This window comes from Pelophylax lessonae (assembly GCF_965119305.1).
Source record: "Pelophylax lessonae genome assembly, chromosome: 11".
In the NCBI taxonomy this organism is placed as follows: Eukaryota; Metazoa; Chordata; class Amphibia; order Anura; family Ranidae; genus Pelophylax; species Pelophylax lessonae.
Genome location: NC_138778.1, coordinates 147578088 through 147599461, shown reverse-complemented (window position 1 = coordinate 147599461; position 21374 = coordinate 147578088). Strand labels below are relative to the sequence as shown.

The 21374-nt window shown below is 44.7% G+C and overlaps 1 protein-coding gene across 3 annotated transcripts in view; it reads right to left on the bottom strand.

Annotated features, from left to right (window-relative positions):
* Nucleotides 1–17276: 17276 nt before the first annotated feature.
* CACNB1 (calcium voltage-gated channel auxiliary subunit beta 1) overlaps nt 17277–21374 on the bottom strand; it is a 211189-nt gene continuing 207091 nt past the window's right edge. For all 3 annotated transcript variants that reach the window (XM_082271857.1, XM_082271859.1, XM_082271858.1), the window contains one exon: nt 17277–17832. In XM_082271857.1, the coding sequence (XP_082127983.1) occupies nt 17401–17832 (432 nt within the window). In that variant the 3' untranslated portion in view covers nt 17277–17400. The remainder of the gene's footprint in view (nt 17833–21374) is intronic.

The window sequence follows — 21374 nt, the reverse complement described above, 5'->3', positions numbered from 1 at the left end:
GATATACCCACCTCACACAGGGGTATAGAGCGGGTATTAAGGTGCAAATGAGGCTCCTTCCTTTGGCTCCTGACTGTAGTGGAGGGGGTTGTTGGGGGGCGTCCCTAGGGGTCCGAGATGTCCCAGAAGAAAAGCAGGAGCCTCATTTGCACCTTAATACCCGCTCTATACCCCTGTGTGGGGTTGGTATATCTGGTTAGTAGGTCATTTTACTTTAGGGGTCATCCAGCACCTCGCCAGTTACCCACATTGTAAGATTGATTCACAAGCCACCTGTGCATCTATCAAGTTATGGACTAATCTATTCTCCATATAGCACCATTCCATCACTGACTATTAGAACTTTATCCCAGCCAGGCACTATATCATATCCATTAGTCACTTTCTGTGCACCTTATTGCACCATTTGTTTCCACATTTATTTATATTGATTGTTCCAACCACTTCTTATATTTTATTGTGCAATTTCCCAGCACTCCTTGCCACTGTCACTTTACCTTGTTATTACCATCACGGTACTTATTTATTTATATTTATTCACTGTTTGAGTATATTTATTTATTTATTTATACTTACTCTGTCACTCACATTGCACTTTATCACGGGAATATTTATTAATTATTGCATTTTTTCATACGTTGACCTTATATTTTTATTGTGTATATTTATTTGTCGCACTGATAATTTATTGTACACTATTTTATATATACAACACAGTGCACTTATTTATTTATCCATACACTGTTACCCTCAATACAGGCAGCGCCAATTACCCAATATTTTCTCCTTTATATCACCAAGTCTACTATATCAAAAAAACATCCATAGTTCATATCCTCAGTTCACTAAAAGATAATTCAAAATAAATCAATAATTATATGGGGCAATAAATGTGGTATTGAATGTCCATCACACATAGAATTTTCTTCTATGTCCTTAGAGATCAAATCAATCTCAGTGTTCTTGAATAAATCCATATGTGTCACCTCAGTGCTTTCTAGACCATGGGTGCTCAACCTGTGGCCCTCCAGCTGTTGCAGAACTACAGGTCCCATCATGCCTTTGGGAGTCATGCTTGTTTGACTGACAGCCTTGCAATGCATCATGGGACCTGTAGTTTCGCAACAGCTGTAGGGCCACAGGTTGAGTACCCATGCTCCAAAGCCAGGGGTCTCCAAACTATGGCCCTCCAGTTGTTCAGGAACTACCATTCCCATCATGCTCAGTCATGTCTGGGAATGTCAGAGTTTTACAATGCCTCATGGGATGTGTAGTTCCGCAACAGCTGTAGGGGCCGTAGTTTGGAGATCCTGCTCTAGACCAAGGGTGTCAAACTCAATTTCATTGCGGGCTGCATCTGCAGTATGGTTGCCCTTAAAGGGCTGGTTGTATCTGGGGTGAGCTACATACAGGGTGCAGGGTTCAGGAGAGCATTACATGCAGAGTTCGGGACTATGCTATGTAGAGAATGCAGAGTTCAGGAGTGCACTACGTACAGAGTGCTGGGTCTATGGGTGCGTTATGTACAGAGTGCAGCATTCAGGGGTGTGTTGTGTACAGAGTGCAGGGTTTAGGGCTGCACTATGCACATTTTGCTACACCAACCTCCCCCATGAAACTTCCTCCCATCTCTTTCACCTACCTGGCCTGGCTCTAGTGCCTCCCTGTGTAGGCCGCTCTACTAGCTGTGTATTTGGTCCTAGCACTTCCCTGTGTAGGCAGCTATGCCTTACCTTGCAGGGAGATCATTACGACGTGTCCCACTGTAGTGCGTGCAGGAATCTGTTAGATCTGGGAGCCGATGAGGGCAAAGCTGTCCCTTAGAAAAACAGAGGGCTTCTGGGTTTACAAGTGACACTGGGGAGCAGGAGCGGAGGGAAAGAGCCGGAGGTGAGGGAATGGAGTTCCATCATGCTCCAGGTGCAATACTGAGTGTGAAGTCCACATGACAAGGGCTGGAGGGCCGTATTTGGCCCGCGGGCTTTGTTTTTGACATAAGTGCTCTAGACTCTCACCTTCCTGCATAAAATAAGCACAGAATAGCAATCATCCATCTGCTTAATGCTGTAGTAGATATTGTAGACCTCCTGTCCACCAGGGACCCTCCCACTGTCACTTCTGATACTCTCAATCTGAATGGATTTCAATGGTCCATGCGGGCGTGGCGGAGGCAGTCCCAGACCGGAAGTGATGTAGGCGGGTGTATATCAGGATCCTATTATTCGGTTTGAAGGCATTTTAACATATTTTATCTTGTAAGTGTATATTGTGGTAAATAAAATCAGCGAATTTAATATATTACACCATAATAGGCTTTCTTTCCCACATGCATAAACACCATAAACAGCAGTGCAGTAATCCTCTTACGTGTAAATCACCCTACTTCAATTATTCAAATTATATATATACTCACATCATATAAATACAACAATTGTGCAATATGTGCAATAAATAGAGTGCAATAAATCTGCCGCTACCTGCGGTATTACTAAATGAATCTCAAATTATTGTATATAAAGCGCACAAACTTAAAAACGATATCAGTGTAAAGTGCATATATTTAGGGACAAGTGCTCCGGTGCTCTGTGCAAATTACAAATCAGTCCTTTAACTTGTGCTATGCCTTGCATCAGTCCATATACATTCCTAGGCATGCAAAAGGATAGTGATGGTGGGAGCCTCTTGAGATTAGTAGTGGTGGGAACCTTTTATCACCCAATGGTGGGAACCTCTTATCACCCACTGCACCTCGTGGATAAGGTGGGGGCTTACCGGAATAAATTAAACTCAAGCTTTATTTCAATGAATAAGCATCTGCATGCAGGACGACTCCCAAGCCTGTGGGTCCACTGCCTGTGACGTTCCTTGCACCTCCGCCAGTGTCTCCTACACAGCTCAGGCAAAAAACAGTTAAGGGGCTCCACATAGCGTAATACGCTCTTAAAATGTCTTTATTTATTAAATATACCAATTAAAATTACACAATCAATTTTCAAAACAACAACCACTCTATCCGTACTCTGCACTAGTACAGTGTATCTGCTGTATCTGCTTTTAACATAATTGCTCTCCGGCAACTTGCAGGCGGATGAACGTAGCTTGTCTATCTGATTCAGAAGTCCGTGGTGGGTGTAGCCGTCAGCTTTACATGTTTCGTCATTACGTTGACGTCCTCGGAAGCTGTGAAGCACATGCATAAACCAACAAGAGCTTTTGAGACCTTAAAGGAACCAGAACCATTGAGATTGAGAGTACCAGAAGTGACAGCTTAAGAGTCATTGGTGGACAGGAGGTCTACAATATCTACTACAGCATCAAGCACGTAGATGATTGCTATTCTGAGCATATTTTTTTGCAGGAAGGTGAGTCTAGAGGGCACTGAGATGACACGTGTGGATTAAGGCCCCTTCCACACTTGTGTGACTTGTCCTGCGACTTGGGACAGCAAAGTTGCATGGAAAGTCGTACCCCATGATTTCCAATAAGTACCATTCATCAGTGTTGCCAACCGCCCGTAGATTTACGGACAGCCCGTGAATTTTAGCCCATTCTCGGGCTGCCCGTAAATGCCCGTTACGGGCAGCGGCGCCCGTAATAAAGATGTCCGAACGGGGCCGCCACGCAACTGCGCATGCGCCGTTCCGAAGCCTGTCGGGCTCAGAAAAGCTCGCCTATTTCCGGCTGGACGGGCGCATGCGCAGTGACGAACTGGCGATGGCTGGCGCCATTTTTAAAAGACAGTGACACTGTCTTGTTGGCGCTGCGGGCTGCGGCCAGTAGAAGAAGAAGAGGAGACTCATGTGAGGACTGGCTGGGGTCCCGGGGACAGAGGACAGTATTGAAGGGGCTGAATTGGGGGCAGAAAAGGACAGTGCTTTGGGGGCTAAACTAAGGCAGGGCAAGAGAAGGACAGTGTTCAGTGCTGTGCGGGCTAAATGCAGGGGACAGAGAAGGGCACTGTGCTATGGGGGCTAAAGGCAGGGGACAGAGAAGGACACTGTGCTATGGGGGCTAAATGCAGGGGGCAAAAAAGGACACTGTGCTATGGGGGCTAAATGCAGGGGACAGAGAAGGACACTGTGCTATGAATGGGGGCCAAATGCAGGGGGCAAAAAAGGACACTGTGCTATGGGGGCTAAATGCAGGGGACAGAGACGGACACTGTGCTATGGGGGCTAAATCCAGGGGACAGAGACGGACACTGTGCTATGAATGGGGGCTAAATGCAGGGGGCAAAAAAAGGACACTGTGCTATGGGGGCTAAATGCAGGGGACAGAGGACACTGTGCTATGGGGGCTAAATGCAGGGGGCAGAGAAGGACACTGTGCTATGGGGGCTAAATGCAGGGGGCAGAGAAGGACACTGTGCTATGGGGGCTAAATGCAGGGGGCAGAGAAGGACACTGTGCTATGGGGGCTAAAGGCAGGGGACAGAGAAGGACACTGTGCTATGGGGGCTAAATGCAGGGGACAGAGACGGACACTGTGCTATGGGGGCTAAAGGCAGGGGACAGAGGACACTGTGCTATGGGGGCTAAATGCAGGGGGCAGAGAAGGACACTGTGCTATGGGGGCTAAATGCAGGGGGCAGAGAAGGACACTGTGCTATGGGGGCTAAAGGCAGGGGACAGAGGACACTGTGCTATGGGGGCTAAATGCAGAGGACAGAGACGGACACTGTGCTATGGGGGCTAAAGGCAGGGGACAGAGAAGGACACTGTGCTATGAATGGGGGCTAAATAGGACACTGTGCTATGGGGGCTAAATGCAGGGGACAGAGAAGGACACTGTGCTATGGGGGCTAAATGCAGGGGACAGAGAAGGACACTGTGCTATGGGGGCTAAATGCAGGGGGCAGAGAAGGACACTGTGCTATGGGGGCTAAATGCAGGGGGCAGAGAAGGACACTTTGCTATGGGGGCTAAATGCAGGGGACAGAGAAGGACACTGTGCTATGGGGGCTAAATGCAGGGGGCAGAGAAGGACACTGTGCTATGGGGGCTAAATGCAGGGGACAGAGAAGGACACTGTGCTATGGGGGCTAAATGCAGGGGACAGAGAAGGACACTGTGCTATGGGGGCTAAAGGCAGGGGGCAGAGAAGGGCACTGTGCTATGGGGGCTAAAGGCAGGGGGCAGAGAAGGACACTGTGCAATGTGGGCAGAAATGGACAGTGCTGTGGAGGCAGATAAGGACACTGTGCTGTGGGGGTCAAAGGCAGGGGGCAGAGGACGACAGTGCTGTGGGGGGCTAAAGGCAGGGGGCAGAGAAGGACAGTGCTGTGGGGGCAGAGAAGGACAGTGTTGTGGGGGCTGAAGTGGGGGGCAGAGAAGGACAGTGCTGTAGAGGGTATATGAAGGTGGGCAGAGGAGGACTCTGCTGTGGCAGGGTGATGTAAAGGGTGGCAGAGGTGGACACTGATGTGGAGGGTGAAGGGGGGCAGATTAGGACACTACTGTTGGGGGGAATAAGGGTGTCTGCAGCCTCTGAATACCTCCTGTACCATGTCCGCATCCTCTGACCACCTCTGGTATCATGTCCACAGCCTCTAACCACCTCCTGTATGATGTCCGCAGCCTCTGACCACCCTCAGGTAAGTGACAGCGCAGCCAGGTCAGTCTAACGGGGGGTCACTGATGTAAGGGCTGGGTGAATATAATAATGTAAGATAAAGGTTTCCCCCTTTATAGGAGGGAATCCCTTTCCCCTTACCTTAGTGTAATTAATCTGCAGAAGGGGGTCTCTGGTCACCAGATTCCCCCTCCCCCCCCCCCACATCAGAGTTCCTGATATTCTTTTCTACATCAGAGTCTGCAGGATTCTCCCCTTACAGTGCAAGGGGGAACTCTGTGGACCCTGATGTAAAAGGGAGCTCTGATGTAAAGGGCAATGCTGCAGACCCTAATGTAAGTGGGAACTCTGATGTAAAGTAGAGTGCAGTGGACTTTGATATAAGGTGGTTTCTGGTCAGCAGAGCACCCGATTACATCAGAGTCCCCCTTAAATCATGATCTGCAGCATTCCTCTTTACGTCAGAGTTACACTGTAAAGGGGAATCCTGCACACTCTGATATATGGGGGAACGCTGTGCTGGCTGGGTTATATTAATCTGGTTTATGACTTTTGTTTAACTTAAACACATTGCTAATAGCACTATCTACATGTTTATAGCTTAATTATTCATATTTGCACGGGTTAGCACTGAAAACGGCTATGTTATGTACATTTTTGCAGTGCCAGTAAAAAATTGGTGCCGTCCGTAAATTTTGGACGTTCTGCCAGTAAATTTCCCTCCGGGGGGTTGGCAACACTGCCATTCATATTTGTGCGACTTCAAGTTCGAGCAACTTCAAAGTCGTCCTTGCACTAATTTGGTCTGACTTTGATGCAACTTGAGGTCCATAGACCTCAAGATTACACAGGCATTGCTTCAAGTCGAGTCAAAGGTGCGTGACTTTCAGGTCATACAAGTGTAAAACAGGCCCTATTCAAGAACACTGGGATTGATTTAAAGGTGTGGGACTCTAAGCACACAGAAGCAAATTCTATGTGTGATGGACATTTAAGAACAGATTTATTGTGCCATATATAGGTTGTTGAATTATTTTTCGGAAAACTGAGGATACAAACTTTGGATGTTTTTTATATTTAATATAGTAGATTTGGTTATATGGAAGTACAGTATTTACATTTTCAGTTTTGAAGGTTGCACCTAGGTTGGTGGAAATATTTGCACTTCTATTTGCAGCGCAATTATAAGAATTTCAAAAATAGAACATACTGCTGCCTGTTCATTCAGTCTCTTTCAAAACTTTCCACTGGGTACAAGGAGAGGCAATGCTTCCAGAACAACTAAAGGCAAAACGTTTCCTTTTTAGTTTTGGATAAGTAGTAATTTTAGGAGATTAATTAGATCCCTTGTTAGTTTTTATTGCTGTGTGTGCCCCCATTAAGACGATTCACCCTCTCTATTTGTCCTATTTACTATTATCATTGAAAGTCAAAGTTAGGCCCCTTTCACACCTGTCCGTTCCGTCGGCGGACTCCGTTTTTCTCAGCTGGGATCAATCCGCCGATCCCCCGCTGAGCAGGTGGATGGCAGCTATGTCTCCGCTCTGTGTGCATAGACACAGCTGTCAGATCCCCACTGTTCTCTACGGGGAAATCGTATGAGAAAGGACCGCCTGTCCATTCTCATCCGATCCCATCCGATCCGATCCACCAGACGGATGGAAAATAGGGTTTCCATCCGTCCAGATTTGACGGATCGGATGTCAGTGGACATGTCTCCGCTGACATCCGATGCCCCATAGGGATGCATGAGGGGACCGTTCAGATCCACCAAAAAAAACTGACAGGCGGATCTGAACGGTCTGCCTGTGTGAAAGGGGCCTTAGTGTGCTGCAGCTAAACCAATTAGAAGTTGATTTGAATTAATGTGGAGTGCAGCTGGTTTGGAGGCAGTAGGAAATGATTTGTACATTTTTATTTTATTGCAGTTTTTGCCCCGGTTTGGGAGTATCTTTTAGTACTGTTCCATTTACAGCGGTCAGCAGGACAGAAAATAATGGGAGGTCTCCCAAATGTAGATCAATGGAACTTAAAAAAACTCCTGACATTTAATTCTACCCAACAATAAAAAAGTTGAAATCACACTTTAACACTGGGCTGGCCAAAATTATTATATGTGTGAGCCCACCCACCGAGAGGCCGCATACATGCGTGTGGCTGGGGTTAGGTTTAGTGAAGCAAATCAATGCACAGACAAATCCACCAGGTGCAACCAGCTCTATCACATTTTACTGCTAACTGGAGCTTAATCATCATCATCATCACCACTTCAGCCCCGGAAGGTTTTACCCCCTTAATGACCAGGCCATTTTTTGCAATTCAGCACTGCGTTGCGTTAACTGACAATTGCGCAGTCATGCAACGCTGTACCCAAAAATGTCCTTTTTTTCCCCACAAATAGAGCTTTGTTTTGGTGGTATTTGATCACCTCTGCGACTTTTTGTTTTTGCGCTATAAACAAAAAAAGAGCATCAATTTTAAAGAAAAACACTCATATTTTCTACTTTCTGCTATAAAACATTCGCAAAATTTTTTTTTTTAAAAATCTAACTTTTTTTTATCAGTTTAGGCCAATTTGTATTCTGCTACATATTTTTGTTAAAAAAAAAATCCCAAAAAGCGGATAATAATCGGTTTGCGCATAAGTTATAACGTTTACAAACTACAGGATAGATTTATGGACTTTTTATTTTTTTTTTATTAGTAATTGCGGCAATCAGCGATTTTTATCGGTTGCGACTGCGACATTGCAGCGGACAGATCGGACCCCCAACTGACATTTGTGACACTTTTGGGGGTACCAGTGACATTACTACAGTAATCAGTGCTAAAAGTATGCACTGTTACTGTAAAAATGACACTGGCAGGGAAGGGGTTATCAAAGGGTTAAATGTGAGTCTAGGGGAGCGACTTGTTAAATGATTATAGAGACCTGTGATCCTATATAGAAGGATCACAGGCGCTCTGTGATCATTTCATTGTTTATAACAGCTGACCATCCTTATCTCTCAGTGGGGAGCGATCACGGGTGCCTGGCGGCAATCGTGGCCGTCGGTCCCGTGAATCGGCATCTGCGCTGCCTAGTGGGGGCAGGAGCTAGTTATCGCGTCTACAAACTAGGGGGAAAGATTTATGTCATTTTTATATTATTTTTTTACTAGTAATGGTGGCGATCTGTGATTTTTAGCAGGACTGCGACATTGCGGTGGACAGATCAGACCCCCAACTGACATTTTTGACACTTTTGGGGGGACCAGTGACATTACTGCAGTAATCAGTGCTATACATATGCACTGTTACTGTAATAATGACACTGGCAGGGAAGGGGTAAACACTGGGGGTGATCAAGGGGTTAAATGTGTTCCCTAGATGTGCTTACTAACTGTGGAGGGGGGAGGGATGGGTTGGACAGAGGAAGAGAGGGATCGGTGATTCAGCTTAGCTGAATCACACAATCTTTCCCTGCCTCTCCAACAGGAGAACCATCTTGCATGGTTTACATTCCAGGCAGCTCTCCTGTCAGTATTGCCAAAGATCGCGGGAGGCCGACGGCAATCGAGCCCCCTCCTCTCGCAGTCTGCCTCCCCCTGTGTCTAATCACAGCGGGAGCGCGGCTCCAGCGGTGCGCGCGTGCTTGGAAACCTCGTGTGCATAATCACGTAGATCTACGTAATTATGCCCAGCCAAGCCGCCCTGCGGCAGTAAATCTGCGTGGGGCGGTCTGCAAGTGGTCAAGCTCCAGGTAGGAGTGAAACGTGTTCATTTAGTTACACCTGGTGAATATGTCTGTGCATTGATCTGCTTCAATAAATTGAACCTTGGTACTTACAGTGAGCAGATTTTCCCCCATTTCTTTTGAGGACTAAGGTGTTGGACACCGAGGACATGGCCACAGCCCAGAGCATCGGAGTGATGAGGAGAGAGCTGAAGTGAGGAACAGGGTAAATGATACAAACTCTTCCTCTACTCCCGAAAATTAACAAGCAACCCTTGTAGATCCAGGAGGGGCGAGCACTGCAGAGGGTTTTAGAGTTGGCCTTAGGGTGACTACCCTCAAAATGAGTATCATATCCTGCATATCCCGGGGGGGAACACCCACATTTAGGGCCCCACCATAATATCGGACTGAGGTGGTGCCCAATAAAGTGGTTGTAAACCTCAGACATGAAATAGGAACAAAGCACACCCCTCTACATTGTGGTAGGAGCTCTAAGTGTAATTTCTTTCTGTTGCTTCATTCCTCTGCAATCAGCATGAATCACTTTGGAAAAGTTTTCCTGACACAAAGAGAAAAAAAGGTGACGGAAGGGAGCTCCAGCTGATTGCTTTCTTTCTGACAGTTCAGACGACCTGTATGGATTCTGGTTTTTAAACAGCTGTAGGACTGCAAATAAACCGGTACAACTTATGTAGGTGGATTTGGATTGTGTGTGTAGCACCTGAGCCCAGTCACTTCACTGGGTATATGTAAGGGTTTACAGCCACTTTAATTCTGAAGGTCCCCAATGTGTTAGGATGCCAATGAGTTCATTTGGAATGACACCCCAAAATACCTTGCCAACAAACATGCATTGCAGTGCACTGCTCTACCATAAATTCTACATGTACTTTTTGGTGCATTAGGCAGAACATTCAAATGGCTCTAATGGGATGTACAATAATGAATGGCATGATGCACATTAAGGCCCCTTTCACACTTGGACTCCATCAGCGGACTCCGTTTTTCTCAGCGGGGGATCGATCTGCCGTTCCCCGCTGAGCAGGCGGATGGCAGCTCTGTCTCCGCTCTATGTGCCGAGACAGAGCTGTCAGGTCCCCACTGTTCTCTATGGGGGAATCGGATGGGAACGGACCGCCTGTCCGTTCTCATCCGATCTGATCCGGACATGTCTCCGCTGACATCCAATGCCCCATAGAGATGCATGGGGTGACGGTTCAGATCCGCCCAAAAAACTGTCAGGCGGATCTGAACGGTCCGCAAGTGTGAAAGGGGCCTAAGACATAACGCACTTATGCAATGCAACAGTGTAAAGCTTTAACTGTTAGTAGTTTGTAGCTATAGAAATCAGCACATCATTTTTCTTGGGTTATTTAGTTAGGGTAATTCTAAGAGCAACCTCAGTATTTAAAGTGTAGTAACCTGCAACATCCAATCAGGTGATTTACTGAAGTGAGATCAGTGAAAGATAAAATCTAATTGGATGGAAATTTATACAATGCTCCTCCTATTATTAAAGAAAGCCTATCTACAGTGCTGTGAAAAAGTATTTGCCCCCCTTCCTGATTTTCTTTTATTTTTTTTTATTTTTTTGTCACACTTAAATGATTGGGATTATTAACCAGTTCTGGACTGTAAGGATTTGCCCCCTTAATGACCAGGCCATTTTTTTGCGATTCGCAACTGCATTACATTTAACGGACAATCGTGCGGTCGTGCAACGCTGTACCCAAAAAAATTTGATGTTTCTTTTGGTGGTATTTGATCACCTGTGCAATTTTTATTTTTTGCTTATAAATAAAAAAAGCAACAATTCAGGAAAAAAAAAATATATATATATATTTTTCACTTTCTGCTATATAACATTCTCCCCCCCCAAAAAAAATGTAAAAATCAAAATTTCTCATCATTTTAGGCCAATTAGTATCCTGCTACATATTTTTGGTAAGAAAAAAAAAAAATCGCAATAAGCGTATTTTGATTGGTTTGCGCAACAGTTATTGCGTCTACTAACTACGGGAAAGATTTATGTCATTTTTATTTTTTTACTAGTAATGGAGGCGATCTGCGATTTTTTGCAGGACTGTGACATTGCAGCTGACAGATCGGACCCCTAACTGACATTTGTGACACTTTTGGGGGTACCAGTGACATTACTACAGTAATCAGTGCTAAAAATATGCACTGTTACTGTAATAATGACACTGGCAGGGAAGGGGTTAATACCAGGGGCGATCAAAGGGATAAATGTGAGTCTGGGGGAGTGTTTTCTAACTGTGGGGGGAGCAACATGAGAAATTATTATAGAGACCTGTGATCCTATATAGAAGGATCACAGGCGCTCTTTGATCATTTCATCGTTTACAACAGCTGACCATCCTTCTCTCTCAGCGGGGAGCAATCACAGGTGCCTGGCGGCAATCGTGGCCGTCGGTCCCGTGGATCGGCATCCGCGCTGCCTAGTGGGGGCAGGAGCGAACCGCCAGCGGCGCGAGCTCGCCCCCCCATCACCGCTCCCACGAACCGACGTATGTATACGTCGATTCGCGCAGCCGAGCCAGCCTGCCGCAGTATATGTGCGGCAGGCGGTTCAACAAATTTTAATATTACACAAAGATAACCCAAGTAAATACAGAATTCAGTTTTTATATGAGGATTTAATATAGTAAGGGAACAGAGACAATTGAGTACTGTCTGTGATACTTTTTTTATTTGCACTAACATAGAATTTTTCAGGACAAGCTTTCAGGGTATGTCCCCTTCATCAAGGTCCAAGCAGTACTCTTGGATCTTGATGAAGGGGACATACCCCGAAAGCTTGTCCTGAAAAATTGTATGTTAGTGCAAATAAAAAAAGTATCACGGACAGTACTCAATTATCTCTGTCGCAAGTGCACTAATACGGCTACAATGACCTTTAGTAAGGGAAAAAAGCTGTTCAAATCTGCCTGGCCCAATGTGAAAAAGCAATTGTCCCCTAAACCTAATAACTGGTTGTGCCACCATTGGCGGCAACAACTGCAATCAAGCATTCGCGATAACTAGCAATGAGTCTTTCACATCACTGCGCACTCTTGTTTGCAGAATTGTTTTAATTCAGCCACATTGGAGGGTTTTCGAGCATGAACAGCCTGTTTGAGGTCATGCCACAGCATCTCAATCGGATTTAAGTCCAGGCGTTGACTAGGCCACTCTAAAACCTTAATTTTGTTTGATTTGAGTCTTTCAGAGGTGGACTTGCTGGTGTATTTCGGATCATTCTCCTGCTGCATAACCCAAGTGCGCTTGAGGTCACAAACTGATGGGCTGATATATTCTCCTTCAGGATTTTCTAGTAGAAAGCAGAATTCATGGTTCTATCAATTATGGCTGGTTGTTCAGGTCCTGAAGCAGCCTCAGACCATCCCACTACCACCACAATGTTTTTACAGTTGGCATGATGTTCTTTTTATGAATTGCTGTGTTAGTTTTACGCAAGATGTAACGGGTTACACACCTTCTAAAATGTTCAACTTTTTGTCTCATCAGTCCACAGAATATTTGCCCATAAGTCTTGGAGATAATCCAGAAGTTTTTTGGTAAATGGGAGACGAGTCTTTGCATTATTTTTGGTCAGCCGTGGCTTTGGCCTTGGAACTATCCCATGATTGACATTTTTTCCCAATCTCTTTCTTATTGTTGAATCATCATGATCACTGACCTTAACTGAGGCCTATGAGGCCCGCAGTTCTTTAGATGTTGTTCTGGGTTTTTATCACCTCTTGGATGAGTCGTCGTTGTGCTAATTTTGGTAAGTCGGCCACTCCTGGGAAGGTTCACCGCTGTTTCAAGTCTTCTCTATTTGCGGATAATGGCTCTCACCCTGGTTCGCTGGAGTCCCAAAGCCAAAGAAATGGCTTTGTAACCCTTTCCGGACAGATCCATGTCAATTACTTTGTTTCTCATATGTTCTAGAATTTCTTTAGATTGCAGCTTGATGTGTTGAATGTTTCAATCTTTTAGCATGCGTCACTTTGTCAGACAGCTTCTGTTTAAAGTGGAGCTCCACTTAAAAGGGGAAGTTCTGCTTTAAGCACCTCCCCCTCATGCCATTTTTGGCATGTCATTTTTTTTTGGGGGGGAGCGGGTACCTAGTTTTGACAGGCACCCACTTCTGCTCGAATCGCCTATCGCCATCTATTCTCTCCCCCGCTCTCCCTGCATTCTTCTGGGACACGTCACAGGTCCCAGAAGATTGCCTGACCATTCAGGAGGCGCAGCGTGACTCGCACATGTGCAGTGCACACCTTGTTGTGAAGCTACAAGCTGTCACAGTCAGGTGCCCACAGTTGTAATGCCAAGGAGAGGGAGAGAATGGATGTTTCGGGTGGCCACATCGCTAGATCCTTGGACAGGTGAGTGTTTTTGTTAAAAGTCAGCAGCTACACTTTTTGTAGCTGCTGACTTTTAATAAACACAAAAACGACTGGAGCTCCACTTTAAGCGATTTCTTGATTCAACAGGTCTGGCCATCATCAGGCCTGGGTGTGGCAAATTAAATTTAACTCATGTTTTCAAAAATTTGGGGTATCACAGTTAATTCATGATTTATCAGGAGGGGGGCAGTTACTTTTTCACAGGCAGGTTTGGACAGCATTTTTTCCTTAAATTGGAGTTCCACCCTAAAATGATACTTACCTCCATCTTCTCGCTCCGGGTCACCTGAAAAACAAATGGATAATCGCATTTTTTTTTACTTACCTCGTAGAGAAGAAAATATACTTACTTTACTTCCTCTTCCTCCCCTCGGCGGCCACAGCCCGTCGTCACTTCCTGGCTTTGCAATGATTCCTGGGAGCTGAACGTCATCGCTCCCAGGAATCAATGCGCCTGCACCGGCCCCGACGTCAGTTCCGGGGCGCGCGCGTCATTCCCTTCTAAACAGCTTCTGGGCATGCCCAGAAGCTGTGGAGGGATGACGCGCGTGCACCCGAAGTGACGTCGGGGCCGGTGCAGTGCATCGTGGGACCGAAGAAGACGGAAGAGGACACAGAAGAGGATCGCGCTGGCTTCAAGCTGCCCACACCTGAGATGGCAGCGCTGGACAATACTTTTTCAAGGTAAGTATTTCTCCTAAAAGGTAAGTACAACCCGGGACAGATCAGAGGCTAACCATTGTGGAATGTACGAACCCTGACTGTCCCGGGGGTATTTTTATTAAAAAAAAGTATTCCAGGGTGGAACTCCGCTTTAATAAATGAAATCATCATTTAAAAACTGCATTTTTATTTACTCGGGTTATCTGTCTGTGCTATTGAAATATGTTTGTTGTTCTGAATCATTTAAGTGTAACAAATATGCAACAAAAAAAAATAAAAAATCAGGAAGGGGAGCAAATACTTTTTCACAGCACTGTATATGTAACAAATGCATAGTATGTGAAATACAAAGTATATAAAATATACAGTATATGAATCCTCAGGGTAAATCATTTTCTAGATAATGCAACCAAATTTAGCACTTTTGTTACCAAGGAAATGTGCAACCTATTTGTGATTTCTGCACTGAAATGTTGATAGTGATGAGTATAGCTCAGGGGTCTTCAAACTACGGCCCTCCAGTTGTTCAGGAACTACTATTCCCATCATGCCGAGCCATGTCTGTGAATGTCAGAGTTTTACAATGCCTCATGGGATGTGTAGTTTCGCCGTAGTTTGAGGATCCCTGGTATAGCTGAACATTTTAGTGTTGACTAGAGACAACGCATTATAAGAAGCCCCAGCACAGTTTTGCTACACTGGAGTACTGGACACTACCTGTCAACAAAGTACAAGACTACAATATTCCGTGGTTGTCACAAAAATTGGAAAAGAGAGGAAAAAAAGAAAAAGGATTCCTTTTTGGGGGAAATAGTCTTTTAGAAATTTAAACAAATGAACATGACTAATAAAAGCCGCAGGCAAATATATAACTAGATGCAGGCACAACTTATACAGGCATTTGAATATGATGTACATCTTGGCTTGACAAGAGAACAAGGTAGAGTTACCATTTAGGCTTGAGCTTGGTGGTCCAATGTTCAGCACATAGTGTTGTTGTAGACCCCCAGCAATGGAGGAAGTTAAATACATTCAGTTTATGATCTCTTGCCTCCCAAAAAAAACAAAAAACATTTATGGCACATGGTGTGTGATGTCCTCTACCCCCCACCCTCCCCACAAACAACTCAAAGTCCCTCTATTTACCCCCACATCAGGCTGGGTAGACCTGACTGTACATTCCAGTAGAGGTACAGAAGCCGCTGAGAGTCCAAAGGTTGGAGGATGTGCAAAAAATTACTCCCCATCTACAGCTGGGAGCAGAAGAGTCAGTGCAATGAGATGCCAGACAATAAGGGGGCCAAGAAGGAATTTGCTTTATACATGGTGGAGGGACGAGGTCAGACACAATTGTCAGGGCTAGGGGTGGAAGGCAGTGTTAGTGCAGTGAGGGTATCAGAAGGCAGTGTTGGTGTGATTCATGAGATGGCAGTCCTGTTATGAAGTGGCTGTTGGAACTGATACTGTATAGTAGGGGTGCTGCGGCACTGAGTCAAGGAAGCAAGAAGCTTTGCCGAGGGTGAGGTTGAGATTTCCAAAGATTACCGATACTAATACAAAAGGCATAATAACCAATGAATTTTTACCACTTTAGTGCAAATGTGTGTGGCCAAATACAAGATGGTCTTTTGACCAGTCCAACAAAACATCTGATGTTTGCATATTCTTAAAGCAAGTGCTGAATATCATGCAAACTAAAGCTGGCCAAACTAATTGTACCATCTCCTATAAATTTGCCAAGAGCTATGTAGTGCAAGGGCCTACCTAATTGTATATAAATGGAATGGATTGTTTAGGAAGGCATTTGCCTTACATAGCTGTTGGTTAATCCCCAGAGTATTGTACAGAAATACTATATGTGGTCAGTTTTAAAAACATGCCTTCCGAAGCCTTGTTCACAGGGGCATACTATAGCGTACGCCCGTGTGAGGGCCATGTTTGTCGGCATGGGGATGCACAGGTGTTCCATGCGTCCTCAGGCAGGCAGTCCCATTGATGTCTATTGAGACCCAGTGGCCGCCGCACAGACACAGCTTTTGACAGCCGTGCCGGTGCATGGCTCCGAACACATGCTATCTACATTTGGACCAAGAACCCGCATCTTGAAACATCAGATAATTGTCTTGTATCTGGTCACTGTTTGAGAAGGATTGCACTTGCCTCATTGGCTGCTACAGAAATTATGCAAATTGCATTTTAGTGCAACACTAGCACATATACATAATTTAAAGTTCACTTCTGATGTGACTTTAATACCTAATCAAATGACAATGTTAAAAAGAAGTGAGGTCCCATTCCTTTTACATGTTTGGCTACTGATTTGATGTAATAAGGCAGTACAAAGAGCAAGGGGTAGGGTAACCCATGGCAACCAGATTTTTACTTTTGATGGAGTTAGATCAGCAAAGTTGCTGGCTGATCTGTTGCTATGGATTAATACAAACTTTGCTTTTTGATTTTAGGAAAAGATTTATGTGATTTCTTTTACAGAATTTGGCAAACTGCCCTTCAAGAATGTAAACATATCTGGTCACCCTGGCACCATAGAAACATATTTACTACACGTAAAAAAATATGTTACAGCACTGAGGTTGCACCAATATGGATATGATTCATCATCATACTCTGCAAGTCAATTGATAGGATTATGACCTGTTATTAGGCATGGGGCAGTGAGTATCCCAAGGCAGTGTCAGTGCAGAGCTGCAATCAGAGGCATTGTTCATCGTAATGCCAGCAACTTACATCAAGTGTTTCTATTAGAGCCCTGAAGTGCAGATATTAAAATCAAATAGCTGTTGGCAAGAGAGAGGAGTAGAAAATATAAATGGTATTATTCATTATAAATGTAGGAAGTGTGCAGAAATTGCTGAGACTTGAAGGAGTGAAAAATGTGTGATGTTATTGTGTTTGGAAAGTTGTGCTGGTCAAAGCAGTATGTGTTTGGAGGATGGCAGTATACAACAGACATGAGTTATGCCAGAGGTGTACGACACCCTCACCAATTCTTCCAAGTGTTGTGGTTGGGAGTTATTAACGAATGCACACGTCTCTCCCCCAACTGTCCAGTTGCACCCTGTTGCGGCCTTCGCCTTCATGCCAATACTGCTCTCTTTTTCCTTGTGGTCTAGGAGACTCCCTTCTTCTCCTTTGCTGCATGTTCTCCTGATCTGGACCAAGCTCCTCCCAGGAGGCTTGACGCTGCAGATGCCCGTGTTCGCCACCTTGAAAATTACCCCCGTGGCTTTTGGGCTCTGGGTCCTCATAAGGATCAGTCTCAATGTCCATGCAGGAGTCTCCTGGTTCTGTGTATGCTGAATCCCGGCTGCCCTGTGTCTCCGACTCCAAAGTGTCGTGCCGGGAAAGGACTCTGGAGCCCAACTGGCCTCTGCGCAGTTGTCCTTCGTACATACTTGTCCGGTCAGACCCTTCTGATCTCAATTCCCCATGGACCAAGTATGGGCCCTGGTTAGTAACAAACAAAGCATGCAGAGACAGAAACAAATGTTACTTTCATGCAGAAGACTAGTGGGTTAGCAGAAAACAGGAAAAACTTGCAATTAACGGTATGGTTATGCATACAATATAGTAATCTGTGCACACAGGAGTTAAGTGGACAAAGTATGCAAATCAGTATCAAAAGAAGTAACACAGCCCCAACAGATAATGTTTCACCTGTAGGTATCTAACACCTAACTCTGACCCTAAACTATATATTGAAAAATTAGATTTGGACACATAAATGGAGAGGGGGTGTAAACAAGTAGAAATCCAAGTATAGAAGCCTTTTGTTCTGCACCAATATCACAGTTACTGTATTACCAGATGGAAAACTGAACAAAAATAACAAAGGAGGAACTGGAAACTGGTTTATGATCTGTCACTGCTCTGGTTTGAGTCACTACACAGTGGACTGAAGCAAGGGGTAATGTTCTTCCGAATTGCCCATAGTGGGCACAGCTGTGCCAATTACTGACCCAAAAATTAAGCCTATTGTCACTCCAAGTACCTGAGAAATAAAGTTGAAAACTATTGCACTGCTATGCAGAAAAACAATGCTCTTACAAAACTGCATTCCTAGTCCTGCGAATTTGCCCCGACATGCAGTGTGTCCTGTGGTCACCTCTGTTCTTCATGAAGATAAGAGTCTACAGATAGTGGCTGCTGTTAGAAATCATGGGGCCCCATACTGCCTACCTGACAGGGCCCTGACATTATATGAGATGTTTACCGGGCCCACCCTCCTCCACTCTCCATCCTGAAACATCCCCTTGTGTGCCCGCAGCAGATGATTGCAGGAGAGGAGGGAAGCCGGCTAAGCTGTGGGGAAAAGGGGTGCACAGGGAGGCCTGGAAAGCCAAGGGATGGGGACCTGGACTCTAGAACTGATCCCCCTGCTGGAGGGAGGGAGTGTAATGCCTCGTACACACGCACCGATTGTCGGCCGAATGATCGGCCGTCTTTTGTCCAGTGTTGTTGTGTTGGTTGAAATGTGCTCTAGACTGCACACGAATTTTGTCTGCACACAACAACCAACTTCAGAAGTGATGTCATGTGCTGGTTTATTTTCCGTGTGTTTTTTCTTCTCTGAGCATGCCCAGTCTTGCTCATCTGACTTTTGTCGGCTGAAATCTGTACTGACTGACGAAAAATCGGGCGTTCTGGTGACGGCCAACAAAAATTTTATAGCATGCACACCAGATTTTGTTTGGCCGGAAAGTCGCAGTGGGTTGTCGGAAGCATCATACTAACAAGCCGACAATCGGCCGATTGGACGTTGGCCGAAAATTTACGGCCAACAATCTGTGCGTGTGTACGAGGCTTAAGAGAAGCCAGCAGTGGTGCAGGGAAAGGCAGAAAAGGATTGGTGTCTGCATTAAGGCAGTACAGCCGGCCCTACTGCTCACCAGATGCCTGGGCCCCCATTGTGATCTGATGGGGCCCAGGCCCAGTACAGGAGGGCTGGCTGTACTGCCTTATCAGCGGCCCTGGCTGGCTGACAAAGACTGTGCAGCAGAGTGGGCAGGAAACATCTACGGCTCTTGATATATTAGCGTTAGGAGTAAGCTGTGAATATAATTATAAAAATAAAGATTGTGGAGTACTTGACGTATTTGATATCAGTATTTTTTAACACCTCCTGCTTTATATTTTAACACCCTCCCGCTTTATGAAACAATTCCTAAAAATAATTTTATCATGAAATGAGTAAGCATAGCAGGAAACCACACACACAATGACGCTCCACCTTTGACATGCCACTTAAAGTAGAACTAAAAGGAAAAACTTTTTTCATTTCCATTTTGGATAGAGAAAAGGAGGTTTTTTTTGCCATCTGTGTACCATTGGGGAGATTTCCCATCATTTCCTGTCCCAAAGCCAAAACAGAAAGTGCTACAAAATCCCTCCAAAGTGAGGGAATCCTTGGGTTTTCCCATTGGAAGATTTCCCTTGTACTACTGTTCTGAGGAAAACCCAAAATTGGAAATTTTCCTTTCACTTTTACTTTTGTTGATGATGGTAAACATGACAAATAGGGGATAAATCTCCCTAACAAGGGGCACAGACAGCAATAAAAACATGAGAGGAGTTCTAATCCACCTCCACTCTATTTAAAACGAAAAAGAAAAAAAAAAGTTTTGTCTTTAGTTAATGCACAAGGCTGTGTGTTGTTTTTGTAAAAATTTATAAAAATCTATTGAAAAGAAAAATTGGATGCAATAATAATGGAGTGATGTCTCTGATATTCTTTGGGTGTTTCTCTATAGTAACCAGATATGCCCCTATATCCTTCCCCTCCCTTTCTTACTCCTTTTGCCCTTCTACACCCCCTTTTTCTTTATTAGGCCCCTTTCACAACGGTTGCTGCTTAGTGGGGGATCTCTCCGCTGATCCCCGCTAGGCAGGCTCTCCACAATGGGACAATCAGATGGAAATGGGCCTCCTGTCCGCTTCTGATGCGCCGGGCAGTTAGGGAATAGGACCACCATCCGTCTATTTTTGGTGGACAGGATCGGATCGGATGACGACAGGTGTTAGCGGACATCTGTCGCTCCATTGAAGAAAATGGAGGGTTCGATCAGGTCCGCCTAAAAAAAAATGACAGGTGGACCTGATTGGACAGCCCGTGTGAAAGGGGCCTAAAACATGCCCGCTACCTTCAAAATTGTGAGTGATGCAAGGGTATGCAAAGTTTCTGTTAATACACTCTTCTTTAACATACAACTGATTTTCAAATCTTGTATCCAGTTTACAATCGTCATAGTTTTGTTGACTTTAAAATAAATGTTGTATTTTCCATGCTACTGAATCATCTATATTTGTATCATCATCATGCAGCTTTTGAATAGTAAAAATAGAATTGAAAAAAAAAAAAAAAATGAATGCCAGTGCTGTTGCCCACGCCAAGCCGTCGGATGATTTTAGTCAGCACTAAATTGACAAGAGCTGCAATCTGATTGCTTGCTATGGGCAAATCTTCCACGTTACACATGAGTCAGATGAATGACTGACTAGTGTAATACTAATTATTACAAAAGGTCATAAAGCATGGCTAGAACACAGGGAAAGATGACTTTTAGAACAAGATAAGTTGTCCTATTTAATAAAGGATGCAAAAATAAGCAATTTTTTAAATTCCTGAGTTTCCCTAATATATCTCAGGATGACCTTCAGCAAAACCAACCTATAGCATTATATTTTACATCTATGACGTGAACAAAATGAAATGCACGATTCACCATTTTAACCCCATAGTTTGTTGTGTAATAAAGTATTAAAACTTACCATACAAGATTATATATATTTAGATCTTTTGGAAATTTGTCAGACAAGACATTTAGAGGCCATTATAATCCTTGTTCACACATGCACTGAATGTTAAGGCCCATACACACGATACAAAAATCGGAAGGGAAATTTTGTCCGACAAACGATCAGCCGATTTTCAGATTGTTAGTATGGTGCTTTCTACAGCCGATTACGGATTTTTCGGATGACAATAACTG